The sequence below is a fragment of the Vollenhovia emeryi genome, unplaced genomic scaffold, assembly GCF_000949405.1.
Source record: "Vollenhovia emeryi isolate VEMERY1.0 unplaced genomic scaffold, V.emery_V1.0 DF939128.1, whole genome shotgun sequence".
Classification (NCBI taxonomy): Eukaryota; Metazoa; Arthropoda; class Insecta; order Hymenoptera; family Formicidae; genus Vollenhovia; species Vollenhovia emeryi.
The window spans coordinates 1,252,079-1,271,503 of NW_011967238.1; the positions used below are offsets into that span (position 1 = coordinate 1,252,079).

A 19,425-nucleotide genomic window follows, 5' to 3' on the forward strand; every position below is an offset into this window, starting at 1 on the left:
CGCGCGTAGATCGCGGGCGTACACTTACCGATCAGCGGGAATATGCTGGGCTGGTCGAGCAGCGACTTGAGACTGTTTTCGACGAGGGTGGGAGAGGAGCGGTCCTTGTCACTCATTTCACGCACTGCGCCACGAAGCCTACAAGCGCACACCTCGGGCCTGCCGCAGCGCACACGCGGAGACGCGCACTCGATGGCACACACCGCGCACGAGTAGTATAGATTAGAGTGAAGGCACGGGACGGAACGGAGCGGAGCGGAGCGGCGCGGACGGACGGACGCGGAGCAACGAGCCGACGGGACGGCGTTGGCGTTGCGACGAGCGGAGAGAGAGAGAGAGAGGAAAGAAAAACGCGGACCAGGAATATGTGTACGCGCGGTGTCCCCTCGGCGTTTCCTCGCGACGGCACGCGCGCCCGCAGCCGCCAGTCGTGGTCGCGCGCCTCGTATACGTTATTACGTACGTGTCTCGCGGGTGCGCTCGGTGTGCGCGCCGGGACGGTGCGGTGGCACGGTCGAAAAATACGGACGGTACCGTCGGGGAGAGAGAGAGAAAGAAAGAGGGAGACAGAGAGAGAGACAGACACCGGTCTTGCGTGCCGCGGAGGAGAGGCGCTTCGCCCGTTCGCCGAACCTCTCACCACGTCGTCACGTCGCTCCCTCGATCGCACTATCCCAATCAGCCTGAAACGCCTGTACGGCCGAGCGCGCGCGGACCCGCTCCCTATACCCCGCTCTCTTTCGCTCTCTCTGTCTCTGGGCGCGTTAAAATAAACGCGGAGCGCTGGCCCCGTGGCTGGCGGTGCTCTTGAAAATCAATCTAAAAGTGGCTCGCCTCGTGGCGCGATCTCCTGGCCGACTGGTGGACCGAGTGCCGTTTTAAGCCTGCCGACGCCTGCCGCACTGATAACGAGCACCCGAGCTCTCGTGCCTTGCCTGCCTCAGCGTTATCAAGGCTTGCGCGCGCAATCGCGACCCGCTCTCTCGCCGCGACCCCGCACTAGCGGCTCCGCGCCGCGCGCCGCGCGCCGCATCGCGCCAGAACCCGACGTCGATCGGCGTCGAGTTACGTTCGATCGCTCGCTCGCTCTCGTCGGGGCAGTAAACTTGTAGAATTATCGGGACGATTAGGCGGTGTTATCAGGCGACGAGTTTCGTACAACGGATGGTAGCGCCGGTGGCATCGGAAGCGGGGGAGAGCTTCGCGTACGATTGAACCGACTCTCGCGATCAGCTCCGATCAAGAGATCGGGTCTCCATGTGAGTGGATGCTGGATGCTGGGGTCGTCCGGTCCAGATCTCGGTCGAAAACAATTGCAAAACGAGGCCCGGGAGGATGCCTTGGCCCGTCCAATATTCATGTTGTCGCGCTGATATCGCTAATATTACGATTACATCGAATATCGTTATGTCTTTTGAATCAAATTATTCCAACATCTGACCTAGGTTGTTTTTTAAACAGCTTCTGTCTCGCGAGAGATTAGATGACTGAGTCGGGTCTATACGAAACAGTTTCCAACGCCACAGCGCTACTATTCGTTTGACGAATATCTGATCGGTTCTTCTCAAATTAACGTCTTATAGTTTCGGCACGACGTGCTAGAAAACTTTAAATATTAAACCGATCTCGTTGACGACTCGAGCTATCATTCGACTGAACCAAATCCAATTGTTTTAACCCCGTTAAACTAGCCGCGTACACACGTCTAGATATCGATCAGTGGAATCTCGGCTGTTTGGAGGAAAACCTTTCTAAGCGTGACCTGTTTCAGCGTAAAAGTTATCATTGGTCATAAATGAAAGATACTTGGCACATTAGCTCGTTAAATCTATGGATTTGTAGATAAGATATATTATAGTTGAAAGCCTCCTATCGAATGATAAATGCTGCCAGATATGCATGTCTGGCTGCTTCTCAGTAGCTCTCTCTTCCCCTACTAGATGGCTACAGTGTCTTCTTTATCGCGCGAGGCTACATACGATTTAAGAGAGGATAATTTGCTGTTTGTAGATTCGAGAGCCAAAAAGTTCTCGTGCCAAAAAGCTGCGTAACACGACGGTAACTCGCAGGGATCACTGATCCACACAGTCATTTGGGTTTAGCGAACCCAACGGACATGAGCTCAGCGCTTCGCGGACATTTACACGCATTTTTGTAAGCGGTACACATTTGCGGCACTACCGAGCATTAGTTGACGTTAGGTCTTGCTGGGGCATTATAAAGATAAAATAAGATAAAGCGACTAATTAGAATATTCTTCAATGTCGCCAGCGGTAATTAACAACGTCGGTATTTTCTCGACCATACCTGGCATTTTTAATAATACAGACAATTTATTGCGAAAAATACCACCTCAGCCTGGGTTTGAACCTGGACCTCCTCCCTACACTCTAGGCGAGCGACTCACCAATTCGACACACTGGGGCACGTGATAAAGTAAGTTCTGTTTAAACGCTCGTTCTGGTCCTAAATGAGCGTTTAAGCAGAAAAACCGAAAATTGTGTAAACTCGAGACACGACCTCGCGAAAGAGTCCAACTTTTGTAAGGTTCATTTTGTGTGTAGAAATGTTGAGTGTATATTTTTCACATGATACGCAGTTGCGCCAAAGGGCAATTATAAATGTAGATTGTGGGAAAGCGCAAGGATAAGATGGGAAATGAAATAAGACGTTTTGGCTTGATATTCAGCTGTATTATATAATTACGCACGAATGAAAATGACAAATTACGCACAATGAGGAATATGTAGAGAACGCAATATTGTAAAGTCTAGAACTATGATAGTCTCAAATCATACTGTTTCATTACGTTAAAAGATATGTCGTCCTCGTGAATTAGAGTATATGGTCGTGTAACGATTACAGTTTCGTCGAAAAAAATGCTAAAATCGAGCATCGCGTCACGACCGCGGTGTAACGGCATTAAACGAGATAATTGTTGTGCGAATAATCAATTCCAATTAGATGCAAACAGGTGGAGTCAGGGTTGAAAATACTTTGCGCCGCTATTTAACATATACGAGACTAAAGCCTGATCTACAGTGTGCTCTGGAAACAATCTATTTTGTATTAGCAAATGAAAACGCTTGAAAAGATTTGTCGGTAAAGCGTACAATTGTACAATGTATAATATACAATTTGTTGTCAAGTTGCACAAATTTTTAAACGTATTTGTTGGCTACAAAATCGAATGTCTCCAAACGCAAAGAGCACATCGTAGATCGGGCCTCACAGAAATATAATACAAAAAGTGTTACGAAGGTATTTGTAGCAGACTCCAATTCATCGATTAAGATGGAAAAATTTAGCTTTTGCGTTCTTCCGAATCTAAATCGTCACTAACATTAAATCGTCTTGAACACTACGTCGCGATATATTAGTATAAATTATTAAACTCGCTTTAGTTACGTTCCGAATTGAATCAAATTGACTCGAGTTCAAAGATAATAAATTTATTATAAATAACGCTTAATTGTTCAACGATTGTCGATCGCAGGAAACGTGCTTAACTCAGGCTTCTTAAATTTGCCCGTAAATTTCTGGCAAACAAAATTTATCGTCGTACATGAAGTAATTGAGATAATCGCGACACGAGCGTATGTAGAGACGGGAATAGAAGTTTCATCGATACCGATATGCATGAGGTTCGTACCAACGATGAAACTACAAGAGATATGGCTGGATGCAAAATAGGATTATGCTATTCTTCTTTTCTATACTTACAGAATGGCCGCATCATCTACGAAACTCGCCCAGTTACGCGGGCGTATATCAATTCCTTATTTTCTTCATGCGCTCCCCGCCTATCCGTTAACACATTCCAACAGATACTTCTCTCGTAAGAAAGTTCAGCAAAGTACACACGAGTCATCTTATCGAGACAATCGAACGAATCGCAGTTTCTATCGAGCGCTTCGTCAGTACTACGGCTCTACATACTTTATCAGCGTAACAAAAGAAGCGATTGCGTAAGAAGTTATTTACAAAATTCCTGGATATTCTTATCTAAGTATCTCATTCCTGAAAATCGCGCTCGCGGCCCGAGCTAGTCTAGTCTGCGAGATCCAACTGAAACCATGACGATCGCTTGCGGTGGGATCATAATCGGCGGCGGTGTCCGCGACACCCTCAAACCCAACAGACGCTGATGGACTCGGTGGCGGTTTGCGGTGTACCGCCGAAGCTCGCTCGATGCTGCTTGAAGAGCGCCTGGATCTCCGCGGGCGTGGAGGACCACCGTCGGTGCCTGGTCTTGTCCAAAGGCACCTCCGGCAGGCCCACCTCGGTGTGGCAGCCCTTGACCGGCGTGATCGGTAGGACTGCCGAAGCAGGCAGACCTACCTCCTGGAACGAGCTGATTGAGAAAAACCCGCTTTCGCCCTCGGCGCTGCTCACTGGACTGCTCGCCGGCTTTACTTTAGATTTGCCGACTAATCCCGTAGATTCCTTCTTCTCTAACCGTTTCGCAGCCCTGCTGAGCGTGGAGATCGGTGTACCGTTGGACGTGGCTCCGTTCGATGACGCGACTATGTCCTCCTCCTCGGTCGTCTTACTGCTACTGGAGTTCCAGGAGGCAGTGTCGGGCGATCTTCTCACACTCGGTGCGAAGTTTTGCAGATTTCGAGTAAACTCGGTAACGGACGTCTTGACGAGGCTCGGTGATCTACTGTCGCCCTGCTGCCCGCCGCTCGATTCGTTTCCACGGCTGCTACCGGAACTCCCGGAGTAGGCGGCGGCTTCTTGCAAGGTTGTTGAATTGGCGAAGTTACCGCTCGGTAGCGAGAAAGACGCGTCGTGATGGCGATGGTGGTCCACCGTAGGGGAAGGAGAGGATCCGTTTTCCTCGACCGGCGTCATTCTCGCCAAGTCGGGCTCTCGCATCGATAACAAAGACTCGACAGTCCTCAGTAACCTGTAGAAACACATATTTTCCAGTAGTTACATACCACGTTGACGCTTTTCTTAATATAATGCTAAACTAACAAGGATAAAAGTGTTCACTATTCAAGAACCGCGTTCAAGTTCTAGTGGACACGGGCCTTTGCAATTAACTGACAATTAATCATTCAATTTGTAAAGAACGGGATTTTTAAACGTTTGGCACGCACCTAAACGCCTCCTGCGACAGCTTCTCCGGCGGTATCTCGTCCGGGTTTAATTCCGTCTGCTTGGGTTCGCGATAGACGACGTTATCAGGAACGTCGTACGTCTTAATGAGATCCGACGGTGACTTGATACGTGGCGACGTGCAGTGCACCGGGTCGTTTCTTCGCAGAACCGACCAGGTGAACTCACGGAAGCAGGTAGCACTCGGCGAGCCGATCTGCGTGACCGATTTGGCGCGCGTGAACGGCGAGGATGTCGACGACGAGGGCGACGGTGTCGCGGTCCCGCGATTCGGCGACAGGTCCCCGTGCACTACCGTGTGCACGCTACGGCTACGCGGCACGCGTCTCTTATCCTTGGGGTTCTCCTTGGCGTGCAGGATCTCCAGGCTCCGGTGAGCCCGGCCCAAGAAATGAGCGACCTGTTCCATCGTAGAGCGATACATTTGCCTGCTCGACTCGACCTGCGAAATACAAGCGCATCCCTGCTTTATTGCAGACATTTATTATTCTTTATGCGAGAATACCAATAGTAACATTAATAAAGAAATCATTTGCCAGCGGATAAATCGACGACATCTCCAAGGAATACAAGCAAGGGGAACAATGAAAAGTTTACAATTAAAAGTATGAATAGCGTATTTTCGGAATCGCGGATGCGCCGAGATCTAATCGATGGAGCTTTAGCTTTCTCTCAAAGATTGAGATCGGATGCTAAGCTAAGAACTAAGCACAAATGATTGTTTTTTATCATATAAAAATGAATCGTGACTTTACTTGAATTATCGAGAAGAGAGATTGTGGTCGCGATACTTTTTCTAAAATTTGAAATGCTATCGGCGCAAGATGTTAACAACGATCGCAAGATGGATCATACGTTGTAGGTTCATTCATCAAGTGACAATGAACGACTGGGAAAAGTCGCGGGTCGACGAAAATCACACGGATCGCCGAAGGAGGAAAAGTAGCCGATCGTGTGCCCGACCGGTTGTTACGTGACGCGATATCGAATAACCGGAGCGAGGTAAACCGGTTGGCCACGTTATCGGTCGCTTCTTCTCCCGCAGATCTTCAGCTATCGCGCGATTACGAACCTGTTTGACCTGCCATTGGAGCGTGTCGACTCGCGCTTGAAGAAAGACGTTCTGCAGGAAGGCGCTCTGCAACCTCCGGTTTTCCTTCTTCAACGACTGGCATTGCTGCAACGAGAAAACAAGACCACGTTACCTACGCATCCTCGGATCGTACCCCCCTCGGATACTTAAGATTTTAGATTGCGATTGACGCAACGTTGCCGTCATGACTAGTTTTAAGGGGAGAGAGATGATGGGGTTTGCACCATTAATTGAAAGATAAGAAGGGGCCCCACGGTCGCGGTAGATCCGCAGGACATTTTTCTTCGGGCGGGAATATTTTTCCCGGAGAGAGAGAGAGAGATTTCTCCGGACGGCATGCCGTTCTCCATTAAAATAAAGATACACGCGTCGCCCGCGGCCGCGAATTCGCCATGGCTTTCCGCGCGGAGACTTTCTTCCGACAATACCTCGCCACCCGACGTCTTCTTTTTCATCTTGCGCCGCGTGCAGTCGTAACTAGATTCGAACTCGTGGAGCGCGAGCGGACTTTATGGATCCATTGACGCTGCCTCGCCGCGCGCATTCCACCTCGCTTTACTGGCAAAAACTCATGTTTCTACCCTAGTAACGATCCGCCGGGAGGTAGAGAAACGGAAAGAGACGAGACGTAACGCGCGTATATATTTGCAAGGAAGAGAGAGAGAGAGAGGGGGGGGGGGAGGGAAAGAGAGACGGGAGACACGGACGAGTTGCGGGCCTAATAGTCGGTGCTTCTTCGAAATCGCGATTCTAACGAGGGTGCTACGGTGTGAGACTTGGCGTGCACGGGAATAGCGGTCCACGTGTGTCGCGAGAAACGGGATAGATGGATGGGAGAGATACGAGGCCGCAAAAAAACCGCGAGCGTCGATAGCTCCTCTCGCGATTAATCGCGCAGGACGCTGCCGCGGCGTGAGCGTATTATTACGAATTTTACGCTATTCCGCTAATTATGAGGAGGCACTTATGTCGATTAATAACACGTCCGACGATGTAATGGCGCCGATTTTAAAAAGAATGCTCTCCGTTAAACGAGCTATGTAATGGGGTCTTTGAGGTAATCCGCGTGCATCGGTTAATTAATTAAATGCAATCGTAATCAGCATAGGCCTACAAACCTCCTTCTACCCGACAACGCGCGCATACTTTCCTGCTTTTATCAATATATTCAACAAGATCGCGAGGGATTTGCTACACCTGCCGTACCTCTGCCGCTCTGTACGTGTCGTACGGAAATTTTATTCACCTTTTTGTATTCAGGCTTCAGGTTATCAGGCGGATTGTCTTCGCGAAAGTTAGGGACAGTTCGTCAGGCTTAAACAATTACGACACGTTACTGTAGCGAAGAAACTAACGATGACGAAACGAAAGAGCGGCGCGACGATCGTTAACGCCGAGCGATTCATTATCCGCGCCGCATTAGTTCACTGAGAAAAATTTTCATCGGATAAACCAATTAAATAGTATGTCCGATGGTTAATTTTTCCGATTACGTTTTCCGATTAAATTATGGATATATCCGATGAAATTTATCCGATGAAATGCAATTACCGATGAAATTTGATTGAAAAACCGATCAAATTTTTCATCGGATATACAATTTAATCGGATATATCCGTTTGTTATCATGTAATTGGATTATCCGATTATATTTAATCGGACATTTTTCTCAGTGTTATTATGCTACCTTAACAACTGGATTCTCCGTCCTGACGTGGAATATCGTACCGAATAGCGTTGCGAATAACGTTGTCGGCTTTCCAGGAGAATGCGAAGCGACGGCGAACGGGCGGGGAGACGGTCCATAAATCAGAGCCGCGGCGAGAAAAGGTCACGGAGGAAGTCTCGGAGGGAATCGGCACGGATTTAACGAGGTACGCTTCACTTTCCATGTTTTCCACGGGAGCGTCTGAACGGCTAAAATTATATATCTCGTCCCGCGATCGCCGGCGAAAAAGTATTCGGTATTAATTCTCCGACGCCGTCGTTTTATTCGCGCGTTCCCCCCCGCTTCCCTTCCACGCCTAATCGATATATCGCTCGATACCGTGCGGCGCAGCCGTTGGCCGCTCGCAATACCGATACGCCGTCCGATAGCATCCAGCGGATCTATCGATTCCGCATCTCTCAAAGAATTTAATGAAACCTCCGACCAAAGTCGAATGAGCCGAAGGCAATTTTCTATCTAATTTCGATAGCCATCGCCGGCCAGCGTGGCCGAGTGGGATCGTTGTAGTTATTAACGGTCGTCCTTCGGGGATAACTCGTTACGAGGATCAACCTTTGATCACGTCCCACGGTAGGACGCCCGCTTTTGCGGTTCACAATACCGCTGGAACGTTTCGCGCCATTGTCGCGGCACTTGCAATTAATTAGCATCCGACGAGAAAGCCGGCATCCTTGATCCCTTAAGATTTTACAACGGGGGAGCCGCGATGAATAGACCCCCGAGGCGGTTCTCGCTTTCGTCGAGGTTCCTGTCGCGAGACGATGGAGCGATAAGAAGGCGCGCTACTACCTACTACGCGCCGCATGCGTAAAAACAAACTTTCGTACGAGATTGCACGCGGCATCGCTGAACGACTAGAAACGAAGGAATACTGAATAATTCAGGCAGTGACCGTAGCGAGTGACGTCACGATAGTATTCAGCCGGTGGACTGTTCAGGCTGAGCGACCATGCGTGACCCCATCCGCTCGGCCGCCGCCACCGCTGCCGCCGTCGCCGCCGATGAAAATTTCAACTTTCCGTAAACGTGCCCTCGCGCATACGCACACAATCGACCCGGGAAAATGGAGGAAATATCGCCGGAGAAAAAAAATTTCGTTCCGATCCACGCGCGCGCGCGCGCGTTACGAAATCGCGAGACTCGGACCTTTCATCGCGCCACGGCCGTGCCGATTTCCGTGCCGATTTTCGTGCCGATTTTCGCAGATTTTCGTGTCCGTTACACTTGTGCCGTAATGCGTGTCTCGGTTACAACATTCAGCCCCTGTAAAAAGAGCTGGTGACGTGTCCTCGCCGTGAAAATCTGATCCAGACGCGAGTCTCGTGGACGCGCGGCTCTTTCGACATCTTTCATCCTGGCCTCGTTATCATCCAGAGGCCATCACCGGATATCTCGCAATACATACCGTCTTTTTCCCGCTATTGTATGGAAATGCTAGGAAGAGGTCTTTCTCGCCGTGTCCCTCGCGGAGCCGATCTGTTCGCGGTTACAAAGGATGAACGGAATAGAAATCGAAATACGACTATTATTAGGGACGACACCGGGAGGTCCGCGCTATTGTTCCGATATTCGCACCGTTCTCCAAATGGTTCAACGTCAATGTCAGCTGTCGTGCTCGATTGCAAGCGTTGGTATTCAAGATCTTATCTATTGTATGCATCCGTTCTCGTTTGCCTCTATCTTTCGTCGTTTGATGAGAGGCGTCGAAAATATTTAATCGTCCTAATTGAATAGACAAATATGTGTGAACCATAAATATTAATCGCAACGAGAACGCTTGTAATTAAGACTTTACGAAGAGTAACAATTAGTCCTGGAAGGCAAGAATTTTCTGGGAAAACATATTTTTCAATCGATTCTTCTGTGGGAAGGAATTTATTTCGATACGAATAAATAAACAAAAGGACCAATAATGACGAGCTGTACAAGGTGATAAAATTAAAAACTTGTATTTGCGAAATCATTTAAAAGAAACGAACGTTTCGACTGTTACAAAGTTTTCATCGTAGAAAGGAAAAATGTAAAAAAAAACAATTAGACATTAATTAAAATCGTCGATTGTGGCACAATATCGCGCGACGTAATTTATATTCATTTTCCACAAAAATATTTAAAAGAAATAGGCAATAGGAGTCGGCACAAGATGTTATGTGTGAAATATAATATATAAAATTTAATACTTCGAAATACAAATAATTGCGTCAGACGTTTCGATCACACAAAGTGGTGCTTCTCAGTGACAAAAAATATTTAAAGATTAGTTTCTTCAAATTGCCAGTATAATAATAAAATTCCAAATTTCATTCGATCACAGCTGGCCACAATTCGACCACATGCCGCAGTGGTCGAATTGGCGAGAGCAAAAGAGGTCCAGGTTCAGAGCCTGGCTGAGGTAATATTTTTCGCAACAAATTTTCTACATTGACCGGTTAATTAGCAAAAAATATGTAATTGCTGTTTCTTCATGCGCGCCTTGCCCTCTTCAACGTCGTTTAGAATCAATAATTAGATTTCGATCAAGATGGATGCGATCGCGCGCATTCCTCGCGGGTCCTGTGCCCTCGCGATGGAACGACGCTCGAATTGCATCTCGCTCCTTTCACTCGTTCCCGCGAAACGTCTTTTGCGACCCACGCGCGATACGAGACCGGCGATCGGCTCGCGCGAACCGAAATTGCCGAGGTTTCCTCCGTTCGGCTTCGAAAAATTAATCTGGCTTGTCCGGCGCGTGAGAACCGGCGCTCGTAAGTAAAGCGGCCGCGCTCGCCGGCCCGCTCGTCGTTATAGAAGCTAACATCGAGTTTCACCTCACGTGGGAGATTTTCACACGAGAGAGGATATATATGTACATATACACACGGAAAGCGATGCGGAATATTTATCGCGCGCGCGTTGGCGTAGATATTCGTTTCTGATTGCACAAAGATTAATCTGTAATTTATACGGCGCGCACGCGAGGAAGCGGCTGCCTACCATATTTCTCGCAGCATTTATTTTATATGCATATATATGGAAAGGAAGAAAAAAAGAATTGCCGCGAAGCTATTCGAGCCGCGCTCGCATCGCACGGCCAGGCCGACGCTCCGGCGAGTCGATTTTTTTCTCACTTTTCCTTCTATTCCGCCCGTATCCTTGAATGCCTGGCATTTGCCGATGCGCGTGGGAAGAAGTTGATGAAGTTCCGCAACCGATATACGTACTTGCTACACGTATTAGATGACGTGAAGGGGAAGGTCCTGCGGGCGCGCGCACGACGTTATAGTGCGCCTTCGCGGATTAATTCTTCATTTCGTGCGGCCGTTATTGGAATCAGAGTGAAATTGCACGGGCACCTCGTAAATCCGTATCCCCCTTGCCATCCGCCTTCGTGTCCGCGATAGCTAGGCGTGGAATGAATCGTCCGCCACCGTTCGCACTCGCCGTCGAGCGCCACGCTCCGAAAGGAGCTTAATCCTTTGTGTCGACTTGTGAGAAAGCTCTGCCCCGCTCGCGAGCCGCAACGGCGGGTCCTGGGAAGAGACGGAAAGGGAGGATGGAAGGAAAGAAAGGCGGATCCTTCGCGCGCAGCATCCTTCGAGATTAACTCGCGCGCGCGCACGCGGACCCGTTCACGCGATAGTAAATATTCCCGGCTACGACCTGTTCTTGCAAACGCCGCGGATACGTGTAAGACTACAGCCGCGCACCGGCATTCGACGATTTGCCTTTAACGATCTATCCCGATCCACTTAATCCATTCATTTTGCGGAGCCCCTCCGGTGGAGGTGCTTATATAGACGCTGCCTCGCGTTCGTACACTCCGCCGCCGGGAAGAGAGGATCGCGTACGCTCGCGAGAAAGCATTACTCTTGCATTTAATAACGTTGTTGATTCTTACTGAAGGCGGGGATTAAATGAAACGTACGTTATTTGTAATTCAGCCGGCGGAATTTATTGGTAACTTAATTAAACGTGACGTCGCGTGTTTCGCGATCGAGAGCTCTCGTGCTCTGAATAGAGCGGAACCAGCGTCCAATCGCGCCCAGCAAAATATCGCAGCAGAGAGGCATTACTTGGCGTGTGATTTTTTCACTGAAACGGACGTCTGTGCACGCGCAATAATTCGGACGAAGATTTACAATAGAAATTGTAAAACTGTATCCACGCGAATTGACGCACGCGTATCTTCCCTCCCCCCCGGGACGGAGAGGAAAAAACGGGAGAGAATGAGACGAGACTAATGAGAAAAAGCTTCGGTACCGTACGAAACGGTTTCTAGCCAACATTGAGAACGAGTTCGCGACGAGCCGGCAGTCGTTAACCCGCGATGACCTCGAGGTAGGAAAGTATGAATGAGGATTTACGAATAATCGTAGATCGTGTGCGGGATTAAAGATTGTTTAGAGTCGCGCGATTAAACGCCGAAATATGTGCGGCTGCGTGTGAATAGAGATATTTCGCGCGATCACGATCTGAGGAATGCTATGAATACACATGATGTTCACAACGTGTTCGAATAATAATAAATAATAGAGGAAAGTCCCCTATTATGAGACAGCGGAGTTTCTGCTGAATTAATAGGCACATCCGTTGGTTCCACCATGAATTTATTGCCCTCGGAGTGAAATCTGTTTAGTGGAAAATTGATTGGTACTCTGGGGGGAAAAAAAGACAGTTAGCAACCCGTTTTGGGGCCCACAATTAACAATCGAATCAATTGGATTCTTCGTAACTCTACTCTGGGGAAAATTTTGACCGTGTTTTTTTGTAGTTAAGCAACTTGACATCTCGGTTAGTGCCTCTTAAGTGAAAATCATCTTTGCGTTACTGAATATCGACATAACTAATTGAGAGAATTGATTAGTATTACTTAAAAATCTTGGATATAGGTAGAACAGCTGATTGGTAAAATTCGTAAAAGATTAGAGTTATGAACAATTAAAATAATTTGATTACTAATTGTGGGCCTCAAAATGGGTTGTTAACTGTTTTTTGTGAAAAAAGATTTGTCATTGAAGTTGGACGTTGAAAACCTGCTATCTCATATGCGACTCCTGTCTCATAACAGGGAACTTTTCTCCATGTGCGTCGCGATAGAGTGTCGACCAACGTGAAACCCGACAAATAACGCGTGCGAATCTTAGAACAGGTAGTGAATATCCAGCATCGGTTTAATAAAATTATTGATATATATTCGCAGGTAAACTTTTGTAATTGCGCGAAGATTAAGATAAAGAGAACTCGAGACATTGTCCTCGCTGGCGTGAAGAAAATTGAAAGTGTATTTTATGAATATGATGAGAAAGTAAATTGCAAAATTAGATGAAATTGTGTTTGTGAAAAGTGGATTCTGTATGTCGCGCAAACACCTCCGACAAACAGTCCCCGCTTTTTTCTCGCGCGTTTGGCTTTCGCCGTGAGAGCTCCTGGCTACGACACAAATCGCTTTTCTATTGTGCACATTAATGATTATTTTCACCTGAAGATCGACATCCGCCATGTAATTATGACCCGACTGGATCTCTCATTATCCCCTAGAAAGGAATATTGTCGAGTGGCGAAGAGGTATATAATTAAATCATCTATTTTACTTTATAATGGCTTCCGTTCAAGGAACTAGGTGAACAAGTCGTCATCGATTATTATCTTTGATCATTCGTACGATATGCACACTCTGTTCGGTGAGCCTACTATTTTCAAAGCCCGGCTTTTTTTTATTGGAACAATGAAAGATGTGTGAAGAAACGCGGTATAAAAGCACCTGTTGGTAACAGGTGTTTGAACATCGGATGCAACATTGCCTTTTCCTTTTTATAGACGTTCTCTATTGAAATTTTCGAAAGTGAAACGTGGGAAAATGACGTACAACAAAATGAATTTTTCTTTTAATCAGAGAAGGCGCTGGAAAAAATGTGTGTTTACAAAATTTTGACGACGTAATTTACCGTTTTTTTTTTCGACGAGGAAAAATTAAAACGATACCGCGATAAGTATGCGAGACAAAGAAAACTTGATACTTTAATTAGCACAACTGATGAATCAGAGAACTAAACCCTGAACCTACGATCTGCGTTTTTATCGTCATTATCGAGACAACGAGCGTATTAGGCTCGTGGCGACGAAGCGATGATAGAGCCGCCGCGAAAACGGAGCGCGAGAGGAAATGAAAGAAGGGGAGCAAGAAATAAAAAGGGGGAGGCAGAGGGAGGCTGTTGGCATTCCAACAAGATGAGAGGCGATTCCTCCCAGCGAAACATCGTCTGCGAGCTAGGCTTCTCCATCCGTTGAGCTGGAATGCACCAAAAATAGATCGAGTCTGGGCGCCATTTTGCAGCCGACAGTTTTGCCGTTGCGTTTTCGCCCTCCGGTCACCGCCGCGAGTTCTTCTCGAAGCGCGAGGGAAGAATCCGCTGGCGGATTCGTCAGCTTTGGAGAAGTCGCGTGTTAAAGACCTGTGTCCACGACGCTAGAACTTGGTCCAAGTTCTAGTTCCGAGAAATGTGTAGCCAATCAACTTGCAGCTATTCCATAAAAGTCAGGCTGTTAAAGTTCTAGCGCCGTGAACACAGGTGTATCCACTACGTGGACCTTTAACGGCCTGGCCACGACGACGCTAGAATTTGGTTCAAGTTCTAGTTTCGAGAAATGCAACTTTTATGGAATAGCTGCAAGAGTTGATTGGCCACACATTTCTCAGAACTAGAACTTGGTTCAAGCTCTAGTTTCGAGAAAAGCAACTTGCAGCTTTTATGGAATAGCTGCAAGTTGATTGGCTACACATTTCTCGGAACTGGAACTTGGACCAAGTTCTAGCGTCGTGGACACAGGCCTTTAAACGTAGGACTCGGAGACCCTCGAGATCAATTCTGTATCTTACACTATAGTGAAAATGCTAAAGGTGAACAGCTTCTAGCCGTCCCCTTGGAAAGAGACAATGCCGGTCACCTTTAGCATTATTCACTGTATTGTAAGATACAGAATTGACCCCCTTGTGTACCGCAATCGCGATTCGATAAACGGTATTCGCGTCGTGTCGTCGTGTCGTATATGCGCACGCAACGCGGAACGCGCCGAATCCTGAAATTTATGCCGCCCTACGCGCCTGAGAATCACATCTTCGCGTACAATGCGTTTCCCTCGCACAATGCCTTGTAGCGCCGGCGCTACGCGGCGCATACAAATCGCCGTTTAGTGACTCACGACGTCTCCGTGAATCTCCTCCGATGCGACTAACGGCGTCGCCTTCGCTGGGGTTATTATCCCTTCTATTTTCCCCGGCGGAGCGGCAGCTGCATATGAAGCGTGACGGCGCGATTAGTGCCGCATATTTTCTAAATGCAATTTTCACTTCTACACGGTATAGCGACTCTGCAAAAAAATAGGTGAATTAGAATCGATTATGGCAGGAATTTATCCGTAGTTAGAAGAAACTCCTGCCTGCGCGCGTTCATTTTCCGATACGGGATTAATTATCGTTTCCGCGAGGCGGGTAGGAGGAATTCGAGTCCTTTCGCAAGGTGAACCAATCTCTGCGCACATCATAATTAGCATTCTTTTTGCGCTCGTTATTTTAACGACGGCCGGAACGTATCTTTACATATTTTTGACGCGAGATACGGCGAAGGGGTCGCCGCGGTTTCCACACGTTGCAAAGACCTACGAACGCGTTATGGAGGGCACCTCGCGTGCGTTACGAGGCGCACACGCGCGTGTCATAACGCGGATCCGAAAATAAGCCGCCGGCTTTTACGAATAGTCGATAGCATCGCCATTCATGAGTCCGGGCGACGGCTTGTACGCACGACGGAGCATCGCCGGGCGAGCACCAAAAAGTGCCGGTGGCATTAACGCGAGTCCGCGAGGAGGGACGGAGACGCGTTGGTCACGCCTCGCGGATGGCATCCGCCGCAAAGACAGGAAAGAGACGGAGAAATAAAACCGCGACGGCTCTCCGGCTCTTCGCCGGGCCAGGGAAGCACGACAAAACGAAACGAGTGGCACGGCCGCGGTTCTCTTACTTCTTCGGCGAATTAAAAAGCAAATGCAAATAGCGCCGCGATATCTGGAGCGTGAAACAAGAGGGACAAATCACCGTCGTTATCTACGCCTCTCGGAAAGGGGGATTAAATTCTATTCGGCGGTTTGAATCGCCAATCTCCGTGATTCGTGAAATGTTGTTGCGCAATGAATAATGCCGCTGAAGAGCAACGGGGCGCGACGGAGCCGTCGTCGTTACCTCCGTAATTTCGGGAAAAAGATCCGTCGGCCCGCGAGCCGCCGGCACGACCGCTCGGTCCTCCACCTGATTGCGAGTGGCGTCCAGCTGACTCGACTCGTCTCGATCTCGTCGCGTCGCGTCGCCGCGGGATCATCGCGCGGATGTACACACGCTAATCAGAGCGTGCGATTAGAGAGACTGCGCTCTACACAATTGCAGCGTTGTGCTGCGCTCGGCACGGTCTTCTTTCTTTCGGGCCGGATCTCAAAGCGCGCGTTTCGCTACCGGAACTCTCCTAGGCGCACACCGGTCGAATTATTCCTACGCCTGTGTAGCGCGTTGCAGTCGCCTCTCTTGCTAGGTTTACTGAAAATACCTATACCGAAAAAATTTACTTCCCAGACACACGAGTCTCCGTGCACGCACGGCAGATTTGCGATACCTGCACGCGTTGAAATCTAATCAAATTCTTTATTATTTAACACTCTGACGATTTCTTGCGTTGGCAAAGAAAGCACGACATTAAATAAGCGTGTAGTTTTTGTCGCTAGCCCGCTTGAATTTACTACGGTCACAATTGGTCAGATCGTTAACCAGCGTTGAACGCAGGAAATTAAAATTGCCCTATCGATTATCTTTATTCGAATTTATAATGGGACTGCTTGAGCAAACTTCCGGCTATCGAGCGGGCACACTGGTACCCGCATAAAAATTGTCCGGGCCACCGAAAAAGACCGTCTCAGAATACATTTGGAACCTGACCCGTATCTATCTGGGTCAGGAAGTCGAGGAACTCCTCACGCTTGTGTCATCCATCTAGATGCGTTCAACAGCTTCCTTTGTCGTTACCGGCGGGATAAAATCTCGCGTATAACTCGTCGTGACGTAATCTTCTTTGGACATAAACGCGGGGCACCGTGAAGATTTTCATCAATAAACAAACATCTCTACGTGCCGTCTCGACAAGCACACGTTAATTACTTCATTTTATTAACTCTGAGCTTGTAACACTTCTCCCTCTGAAATACAGACAGTTCTACATATAACATCGCTAAAGAGAAAGAAAGGAATTTTGTTGACTATCGTCAACTCTTGCGCAATCGTTTTAAATCTGTCTTCTAATTCTGTCTTCCCGAAAGAAAAGCGGAGGTTTCGTTTTTATCCCCGTTAAATCCCCGTTAAATCCCTAGTTGACTCGCGCTTTACGACCGTGACGTTGATCATGTAGAACGGAGCTAGAATAGAATGAGATATATTTTTTAGACGTTTATTTTACGTTAAAAATCGGAGGTTTGCGAAACCGACCTCGGCAGAGAGAACGGCGCGCCTTAATCTCACATTTTGCGGCACACGCGGATTCCGTTGGCGCACACACGCGCGCACGCGCACCGCACGCATGTGCACGTGGTTCGTTCGCACCTGCGGCACGATACGGATACCGCGAACGGCTCCGTCCGAGGACGTAACGTCTCTGCGGTTCGCATCGTTGGGATTCAGCGCCGTGAGAGCAGATTCTTATCTCCGATATGCAATATCACGACTGCTGGACCGTGATCCTGCACGTGTGACATTACACACCGGAACATTGCATGCATGCGCGCATTACGGTTCGGTTTTGTCGCATGCGCGGGACGATAATCTCGCGTACGTACCGGATTTATCATGTATGTGCCAAGGGATCTATTCTACATACAAGACGTCTTTCCAGAAAAGAAAACGGTCATACGTCACTTTTAAAGAAATCTTCCCCGGTAGCACAATACAAGGCGTCCCAGGAGGAAAGGTCAATACTCTGGGAGGTGATAGTATCGGTCAGTTTAAGCAAAGATATTCATGTGAATATATGTCCCGTTTCCCACTGTTTCCGAGATAGAGCTACTTGAATGTCTCTCGTGTGTTAATTTTTTTCCGCTACACTGCACCCTTCGTCCAACCTCATAAACGACCGCGGGAAGTTACTCTTATGCGTCTGTTGACTGTTGTGCTGATAACATTGTAGAAATGTTCAAAATGTAAAAGGAACGTCATGTTGTACTTGGACGAGCAACACGCCACTTTCGCACAAGAGTTGAACCGTGCATTGTTGTTAACGGTGTAATTTTTGAACATTTATTATGGTGTGTAAAAATATAATATCACTTGAACAATAAATATTAGAAATAGTGCGTAGTATTTCTTGTCGGTAATTTTGCAATTGTACATTCAAATAGCTCTATCTCGGAAACAGTGAGGAATGGGACGTATATTCATATGAACATTTTTGCTTAAAATGACCGACACAGTCACCTCCCAGAATATTGACCTTTCCTCCTGGGACACCCTGTATATTGACACAATATTGGGAAATATCGGACCAACGTTTAGCCGATGCACTACTGTGCTACTAGGGTTTCCGGTAAAATCGAGCGATATGCAGATGTGCATTCCCCACTGCTCTTCTGCCGCGCGTCGTTTAGTTCGTGAGAGCAGAAAGCGCGCAAAGGTCGGGAGGCAATTGCTCGTGTATGCGTGCACGTGTGTGTATCCATAATCGCTAAATTCGGTGTCCACGAAAGCGTCAAGCAGTTTACGAGAAGACAAGACCACGCCGAGAAATCGCTCGCGGCGCGACCGTCCAAATAATCGGAGGCACTCTCCTTGATCCGATTCCCAACGACATCCCGTACGAGACCTTCTACCTTCGTATTTGCATGCGCTCTTACTTTCACGAGGCGCCCCGGTCGTAACCGCGTCGTCTGTTTATTGGAAATAAATGGGCATTTATTTCCATTTATCGCTACGCGGGCTACATGGGCATTTAAAGGAGATAAAACGCTTGATCGAGAAAGACGACTGATTGATCAAGTTTAAAGTTGCTAACGAGCTGTTAACGAGCCGTTAATTTAAATACAAGTCGATGTTTCGCCGCAATTGGAAAAAGGCATTTTACGTGTGGAGTACCAGTTCATACGCCCAACTTATGTACGTTCGTATTTATCTAATTAATGAATTTTGGTGGATTGAAAAGCTGTTGTACAAGTCAACGTAGCCCGTAAAAAGGTCACGCAATCTACTCGGTTCACCCTGGTTACTCGTTTAATTATATTATCAATTGCGCAATTTGATGGATTGCCCCGCGTTGCGAGACACGGCAGATTATATTTTACGATGACTCAGGTGGAAAATCAAACGGCACGCAGAAAGACGGTGGGAAGCACAGGCTCGTGTACAGGCTCGCATATCGAGTCGCTGAGGAAGAGGGCGTGCGTTAAACAGAACTTAATTGATGCACGGCGTGCA

At 47.9% G+C, this 19,425-nt stretch overlaps 2 protein-coding genes across 3 annotated transcripts in view; both read right to left on the reverse strand.

Annotated features, from left to right (window-relative positions):
• Positions 1-777, reverse strand: part of LOC105568561 (thyrotroph embryonic factor) — a 73,787-nt gene extending 73,010 nt beyond the window's left edge. Inside the window, exon 1 of the mRNA XM_012024338.1 lies at positions 29-777. Coding sequence (XP_011879728.1) covers positions 29-116 — 88 coding nt within the window. The 5' untranslated portion in view covers positions 117-777. The remainder of the gene's footprint in view (positions 1-28) is intronic.
• A 1,894-nt stretch (positions 778-2,671) lies between these two features.
• Positions 2,672-19,425, reverse strand: part of LOC105568563 — a 30,945-nt gene continuing 14,191 nt past the window's right edge. Inside the window, exons 3-5 of one of the 2 annotated variants that reach the window (XM_012024340.1) lie at positions 6,200-6,304; positions 5,109-5,569; positions 2,672-4,912 (exon numbers count right to left, since the gene is read on the reverse strand). In XM_012024340.1, the coding sequence (XP_011879730.1) occupies positions 4,129-4,912; positions 5,109-5,569; positions 6,200-6,304 (1,350 nt within the window). In that variant the 3' untranslated portion in view covers positions 2,672-4,128. Of the gene's footprint in view, positions 4,913-5,108; positions 5,591-6,199; positions 6,305-19,425 lie in introns of both variants that reach the window. The other variant, XM_012024339.1, reaches the window with a different exon arrangement.